The sequence below is a fragment of the Thermobia domestica genome, chromosome 14 (assembly GCF_964235325.1).
Source record: "Thermobia domestica chromosome 14, izTheDome1.hap1.1, whole genome shotgun sequence".
NCBI lineage: Eukaryota > Metazoa > Arthropoda > Insecta > Zygentoma > Lepismatidae > Thermobia > Thermobia domestica.
In genome coordinates, this window is record NC_137467.1 from 69287849 (window position 1) to 69296641 (window position 8793).

General features: G+C 34.9%; 1 protein-coding gene across 1 annotated transcript; it reads right to left on the minus strand.

The window, feature by feature from the left end:
• Window positions 1-726: 726 nt before the first annotated feature.
• On the minus strand, window positions 727-5646 carry LOC145669858 (uncharacterized). The gene has a single exon (XM_081738204.1). The coding sequence runs from the start codon at window positions 5644-5646 to the stop codon at window positions 727-729; it is 4920 nt and encodes a 1639-aa protein (XP_081594330.1).
• Window positions 5647-8793: the final 3147 nt, after the last annotated feature.

The window sequence follows — 8793 nt, forward strand, 5'->3', positions numbered from 1 at the left end:
ACAATTATCAATATCCTTAATCTCATACAAGGAATCCCATTTCTTACATCTCAATAACTCATAAAGTTTCAAGAAATCACACTTACAAAAGTTGTAGACTACATCTTCCATTTCATTTCGTGTCTTACAGTTTTTATAAAACGGAATACTAATATTCAAACATGGGTGATGACGTTATGGTTGAACAAAATGAACATCAGATTCAAGAATTTCAACATGTAATACATTAGTAAATACAACTTCTAAAATTCTATTGTTTAGATTTCTTACTTTATTGATTTGTGAGAAATTAAAAAAAAAGACTGTTCGTGGACTGTATTATTTTGAACACAAAGTTTGTTGTACAATATACTATTTATTATATTGTAAACACACAACTAAATACAATAATTGCTATGCATAAGCACCTACACACTATGCAGTCACACACACCACGTTGACACTTATAAAGTACTATACATTATCCAGTGTTGCCAAATACAAAACAAAATAATAATGAAATGCGGCCGAACATACCGCCCACCTTGAAATATCATTTCAACACTACATATAATTCCACACATTACTCTACACTACACATTCTACATGTTATTTTTCATTAAATGGAAGAGGAGAAATTTTTACAATTGGTCGTTTAAAGATACCTTTGCTAGTTTTAATAGTAACAGTTCTAACAATATTATCTACACCAGGATGAACAGCAACTACTCTTGCTAAATTCCAATGCTAAGGAGATGTCTTATCTTCCTTCACTAACACTAAATCATTGACCTTGATATTAGCATGTTTACACCACCATTTTGGCCTTTGTTGCAGCCGAGACAAATATTCTGTTTGCCAACGGTTCCAAAAATGTTGGACCAATCTTTGAGTTAATTGCCAGCGTGACAAATGATTGATTTTTAATTCACATAAATTTGGTTCAGGTATTGCTACTAATGCATCATGAATTAAAAAATGACCAGGAGTTAATACCTGATAGTCATTAGGATCAGAAGATAGAGCAGTTAATGGTCTAGAATTTAAACAGGCTTCAATCTGACACAAAACTGTATACATTTCTTCAAATGTGAGTATAGTGTTACCAACTACACGTCTCAAGTGGTACTTGACAGACTTTACACCAGCTTCCCATATGCCTCCAAAGTGAGGTGAGGATGGTGGATTAAAATGCCAATTTATAGATTGCATACTGAGGTAATTACATACAGACTCTTTTGAATCACCATTCGTTACAAGTTTCAGTAAGGATTTTAATTCTCTGTTTGCACCTATGAAATTTGAACCACAATCACTGTAAATATCAGTAGGTTTTCCCCTTCTAGCTATAAAACGTTTCAAAGCTGCAATAAATGATTCTGTTGAAGCATCACTTACCAATTCTAAATGGATTGCTTTGACACTGAAACAAATGAAGAGTGCTACATAACCTTTGAACAATTTTGAATTTCGACTTTTCATATTTTTTAACATCAGTGGACCAGCATAATCTAAACCGCAATGCAAAAATGGACGAGTTGGTGTTACTCTACCAACAGGAAGTTGACCCATTAATTGAGAGGCTGTTACACTTGACTGTTTGTGACATGTTACACAACTTTTTACAATCTTCCTTACAAAGTCACGACCACCAATAATCCAAAACTTTTGTTGCAAAACAGATAAAAGTAACTGTAAACCTGCATGAAGATGCTTAATATGTTCAGATTTTACAAGAAGTTCTGTAATTCTAGCATGTTTTGGAAGTAAGATAGGATATTTGAAATCATATGTTACACTAGCATTTTGCAAGCGGCCTCCAACTCTCATGACATCATTTTCATCAAGAAATGGATTTAAACACAATAGTTTGCTACTATAAGGCAAAGGTTTTTTCATACGTAAGTATTTTATCTCAAGTGGATATTCAGATTCTTGAGCTTGTTTTATCCCATGTATTAATGCATTTGACAACTCCTTTGTAGTTAATGGTCCACTACATCTTAACTCCTGTTTACTTTTGCTATTCCTAATAAATCTTTTACACCAAGCAGTAACACGAACTAACCTAGATAATGATGAAAATTTATCTACTATTGTACAGTCGACCTTAATGTGCATGTTAACAGTTGAAGTCTTTTGCTCACATTGAACAGAATCTAGATTTTTGCCATCAATATTTACAATAGGTAACTCTGATTCCATCAACCACTTTGGCCCATTCCACCATAGTGAATAAGACTCTAATTGTGACGGATTCAAACCACGAGAACTACAATCAGCTGGGTTGTCTTTGCTCGATGTGTGCGCCCATTTAATAAAAATTGATTGTTGAATCTCAGATACTCGGTTAGCCACAAATGTTTTCCATTTACTCGGACACGACGAAAGCCATGCTAACACAATAGTAGAATCTGTGTAACAGACAACCTGTTCAAACTTGATTAACATTGCCTTAATGACCGTATTGACTAACCTACATAACAATACTGCAGCACACAATTCTAACCTAGGTATTGATATTTGTTTTATAGGGGCAACTTTGGTCTTTGCAGCAATCAGGTATACTTGCACATTTCCAGATGTATCTATACAACGTACATATGCTACTGCAGCATACGCCTTTTCACTAACATCTGAGAACCCAATTAGATCATATTTCACAATGTTTTCAGAAGAAATACACCTTTTGATCTTAATCTGTCTCAACAATGGCAATTCTTGACAATATGCTTCCCACGAGCGAGCAATATCATTTGGAAGTACGTCATCCCATTCAATTTTTAATTTCCATAATGATTGTAGCAAGAATTTTGCAACAATGGATACTGGAGATAACCAACCAAGCGGACCATACAATTTTGCAATATCAGCTAGTAACATTCGTTTTGTCATTACTGACTTAGAAGTGGGAACAACAATAGAAAATGAAAATGAATTACTTGATGGATTCCACTGTATACCTAAAGCTTTTACATTCTCATCTTCATTAAAACAAATTAACGTTTGAGTTTCTCTTAAGTGAGAAGGTATACTATTTAGCACATTCATGTCGTTAGTAGACCATTTTCTTAATTCGAAACCACCTTTTTGTAATAATGCTGTTAATTCTGAGTACAATACCATTGCCTCACTACTATCAGCTGCACCTGAAACTAAATTATCAACAAAGAAATCATTCATGACTAATTCTGCAGCTCTGGGATAACAATAACCTTCATCTACAGCTAACTGTTGCAAACACTTTACAGCCAGATATGGAGCCGAACTGGTTCCATAAGTAACAGTTAACAATCTAAAATCACTAATAGGTTGGTCAACTGTTTCTCTCCACACTATTCTCTGGTAATCAGAATCAGTTTGCTCTACCTTAACTTGTCTGTACATTTTTGCTATATCAGCACACAATGCAATTGGATGAGTTCTGAACCTTAATATTAATGGGATAATATCATCTTGTAATTTTGGACCTACCATTAAGTTGTCATTGAGAGATACTCCATTGCTAGTTTTAGCACTACCATCAAATACAACCCGCAATTTAGTGGTAGAACTACTTTCATTTAAGACACAATGATGCGGCAGATAATAAGATTCAGATACAAGCTTATCAAGTTCTACATCAGGAATTTTTTCCATGTGACCTAAGTCTAAGTACTCCTTCATGAAATTACAATATTGTTTACATAAATCAGGATCTTTCTGTAACTTACGTTCCATCTGGCATAATCGCTTTACTGCTGTGTCCCGTGATACACCTAGAGGCTCAACATTTTCTCTAAAAGGCAATTTTACAATGTATTTACCATCAACATCACGTTTATAAGTTTCAGCAAAATACTGCTCACATTTTTGCTCTTCAACGGATAAATGTTGTACAGTTGGCAACTCCTCTACTTCCCAGAATCTTTGCAATGTTTTATTGAGATCAACATAAACAAAATATGACTGAACACTTGATGTGTTATTCGTTAAGTTAATCTGACCACACAATACCCAACCTAACACCGTTTCAATGGCAGACGGAGCTCCATTCGTACCTACGTGTCTCCCACTGAGCAACAATAATGGGAAAACATCAGCACCTAACAACACATCAATAGCGCCACTTTTATTGAACTGTGGATCTGCTAAGTTTACTTGTTTTACAATTTCCCAATTACCAATATTTTGAATAGTTACTCTGGGTAAGTTACTTGTGATTCTTGGGACTACTATTGCTTTAGTATGAATATTATTATTACTGTACAATGACTGAAAACACAAATCAACTATTGCATGAGAATTTCCAACGTTAGAACCAGTAACACCTGATATGCTCATGTTTATTTTCTCTTTGTTTATGCGTAATTTCTGGACGCAACGCTCAGTTACAAACGATAATTCACTGCCACAGTCGACAAGTGCACGAAATTGTATCAACTTATTTGCATTATCTTTGATATTTATGACAGCGGTGGACAACAACACCTGAGGAATTAGTTTTTGATTTATAGAATGAGAACAATTTACTTGATCTACTTTATCCTTCTTTTCAAAATGCAATAAAGTATGATGTTTTTTGTTGCAAGTGTGGCAACCCTGCTTCACACTACACTTATACACGGAACAATTTAAGGTCAAACAATTGAAACAAAGCGAATTCTTTTTCACAAAACTATGCCTATCATTCACTGACATATTTATGAACTTTTGACACTTGTATAGCTTGTGGTTATTTTTACACATGATACATGACACAATTGGACTTGAATGATGCACTAACGTGTTGCCTTTTTTGTTTGTTTTTAAAGCAGGCGTGTCTGCCGGTGACCTTGCACTCACTGCAGCTAACGCTTTGGCACGTTGTAATGTGAACTCTTTCAGCTGGTCGAAAGTTGGTTGTTCGTTTTTCTTCAATGAAAGCTCCCATTGTTTTCTGGTGTTCTTATCTAGCTTCTCACCCACATGATAAGTTAAAATCACATCCCAATGTTCCACTGGAAGGCCCAAGGATTTACGTTCACACACACACTGAACACTATTGTCAACCAATCTTCGTAACTCACCTGATGACTCATTCTTCACAGCTGGTTGAGTAATCAACTTGCTCAAAATATGATTTGCTAGCTCCCTCACGTCTTCATATCTTGATTTAAGTAACTCCCATGCTACTTTATAATTATCATCAGATATGGAAATAGACTGCAACAATATAGCAGGTTCCCCTGATACAGCTGTCTTCAAATACTGCAACTTTTGAGCATTTCCTAATCGATTGTTATTATGAACAGCAGCAACAAATAAGTCACGAAACGATAGCCAATCTTGCACTCTACCACAAAATGTAGGAAGTTCTAAGTCTGGCAACTTCACATCTGTGCACTGTTTATTAGATGTATTTACCTGTTCAGTATTAGGTGACTGCATATTGTACAAAATTTCTAAGACAGAGTCCAACTTATTTTGCACTTCATTAAATTCTCCGTCATATTTTGCAAACTCACTTTCACCACCCAAAGAAATGAACTTTGTAATGAGCTCTGTGCAATCGCCATGTAATTGCGTAGCACGTTCAGTGTACAGCTTGATACTGAAGTTAGGCTTGTCTTTATTCTCGTTCACTTTATGTATTAACCTTGTCACTTCACGTTTAAGTACAGTTTTCTTACCTATGAGTTCTTCCATTGTTATAATTCTGCACCACTTTGACAATGCACTACAAAATGAAGATACTGCGCCACAAGTTCGCAAACCACGCACATGCACAACTGGAACAAAATCCGGTCGGTAAGGACCACTTTAATGTTCGTGGACTGTATTATTTTGAACACAAAGTTTGTTGTACAATATACTATTTATTATATTGTAAACACACAACTAAATACAATAATTGCTATGCATAAGCACCTACACACTATGCAGTCACACACACCACGTTGACACTTATAAAGTACTATACATTATCCAGTGTTGCCAAATACAAAACAAAAGAATAATGAAATGCGGCCGAACAAAGACTTTATGTAAGACATTGTTCTCTAAAATAGGCAAATTTAAAAAATATTTACCATCCAAATAATCTGTTAAAAGAGCCATATTCAAATCTCCTATAATAAAAACATTTTGAGATAATGTTAATTCATTAAAGCTTTCAATATTTCGAAAAAAATTAAATACTTTTCTTCTGAACTATGTGGCGGGAAATACACTATAAAAATATATATACATGTTAAATCTGATAACTGGATTTTTACCCACAAATCCTCATTATCTGGCAATTCAAATCTTGTTATTCTTTCAGAGATATAATTATTGTGAACAGCTAAGAGAACACCACCTCCATCTTTCATATTACTACGCTCTAGGTTGCGATCTTTTTTAGAGACCAAATATCTATCGTCAAACAACTCATTATTAAATATTTCATGTTTTAGCCATGATTCAGTAATGGCAACACAATCAAAATTAAACATGGTAGAGCTTAGGTAAAATTCGTTAATTTTAGTTCTTAACCCATTCACATTCTGGTAATATATATCAAACGTACCTTTAACTACTGCCATCTTAAATTTTAGCCTACATATTTCAAGATTACACTGAAATAGAATTTGGAAATCCTGGTATATCTTCTTCAATTTGGTAATCATAACCTGGCTATTTTCGTTTTTCCTAATTAAAATTTGTCCATTGCCATTTACCCAACACTATTTATGCTGTATATTTCTTGTAGCTGTTCTAGCTTTCCAAAATAATTGCTTATTTTTAGGAGTTAAATTTACATTCACAAATATTCTACTATCATTACTTCCAGACACTAAATTATTACTAACTAAACCCGTATTCCTTCTAGTCAACCACCTATCTCTCACTGTGCGCGTTGTAAATTGTACAATTATTGCTTTTGGTTTACTTTTACCGTTTCATAATCGGCGAACAACATCAATATCTTCCTCCCCACATTTTATTCTTAATTTTTGAGCCATGCCGATTACAACTACCTTTAAATTTTCAGAAGTATGCTCCTGTATACCATGTATTTCAATATTTTTATTACGTCCATACTGATTAAGATTTTTATTTCCACATCCTGTAATTTTAATTGCTTTTTCAATTCAATGTTTTCCGCTTTTAGCTTGGATATATCTTTATCCCGTTGAATACTAACCTTAATCTCTAGTTCAAGTTTCTTCAACAATTCATCGTGTTGATTAGACATACATAGAACACTAGCTGCACTAGCTGTTAATTGAGCTATTTGAGCACAGAGTTCCTCAAGCTTCATTCCTATATCAGAAGGATTCAATGATTTGTTATCCAATTTTTAGGATGTACTTTTGTTAATTAGCATTGACTCAGTTGCGATCGGTGGTACAGTTTTTGTAATTACTACCTTCCTCGGATTAGAACTACTACCTGCGAAGGTACCCAAATGCATCCGCAGAGATCCAGCCACAGACAGCCACTGATATGCGTCCGCTGGATCGCTACTACCATATATATTGATGATCGAACCTGGAACCTCTCTCACGAAAGACACAGACTGGTCCATCATTTGCAGAAGAAAATATACATTCATAGCTGAAAATGACACTTGTTCAGTTCCGAAGCATATCTTCCTCTGCAGATTGACGTCGACGTCTGATGTGTTTCGCACAAAGAAATTCCTTAATGGCTGCAAGCCAAGACAAGCGATTAGTCTCCCTGAGTCGCCTAATAGCTGTTTGACGAGATCCAGGAAAGTCAGCGGCTTGTCGCAGTTGACGCGAACTTGAATGGGGTGTTTCCTTGGTTTCTTAAACCACACGACGGTCTAGCTGGTTTGTGGTAACGCGCCATCTTCCATTACAACGACCACGAATTGTTTCTCCGGTAACACGATATCTATGTGCCCACCGCTGACCTGTTCTAGGGTGAATGTCTACATGTTCTGCGGCCTGCTTAGCGCTGTAACCTTCGTCAAGAAGCGTTATGAAACCAATTCTTGCTTACTCCTTGACGCCTACCATTTTAGGAATGATCATAAAAATGAATCCAAAGATTGCTATCTTGGCCAACAATTTTATCAATGATAATCAAAATTATCAAAAGATTGCGATCTTGGCCAATAATTATTTTCTGAATCAGAAGCACAAAATTATTGAACGGTCCCTAAATCAAGTGTTCGTATTTTCGACGGAATAAGGACATTACACTGAGTTACGTGATAGTTTGGGTTTGGCTACAATCTATGTAGAACTCAAGATATAAGGAGTAGAAGAAAAATTTTGATTGAAATATATGAGGTTTCTCTTATCAGGGGTCACATCATTTATGACCGGCCTCAAAATCTGTTGCGAAGTAAGCAAACGATATTGAGTTAAATGAGAGTATGAGTTTGGCTACACTATAAGTACTTCTCTAGGTATAAGGCCTACAAGAAAATTTTGCCTGAAATATATTGAGTCTTTCGTTCTAATAAAACAAAAATATTAAGATAGGTAATTTTTAACAATTTTCTGTATTTTTTACTTCAATTAACGCGCGTATATAAAAGGTGATAAAGATTAAAAAATTAGGCTAATAATAAAAAACCTCAGAGCCTCTCAAGTTACCGCCGTTTAACTCGATACAAATGTCTTATTATAAATAAGTAGACATACATCCTAACATTTTCGAAAATTCCACTTTTAAGAAATAGTAGAGAGGATTCCGTCAATTGTTTTACTCATATTATTTTTTTATCTATCGCATCATCGTAAAAAAGTGTCAACCATTTGAAGTTACTTTTTAAACATAATTATCACCGTTTACGAGCGAAGGCTTTGTTTCTTTCGTCTAAAGTCCATTGAGAAA

Coding starts and splice junctions, on each gene's coding strand:
- LOC145669858 (XM_081738204.1), bottom strand. CDS start 5,646: ATGGAAGAACTCATAGGTAAGAAAACTGTACTTAAACGTGAAGTGACA.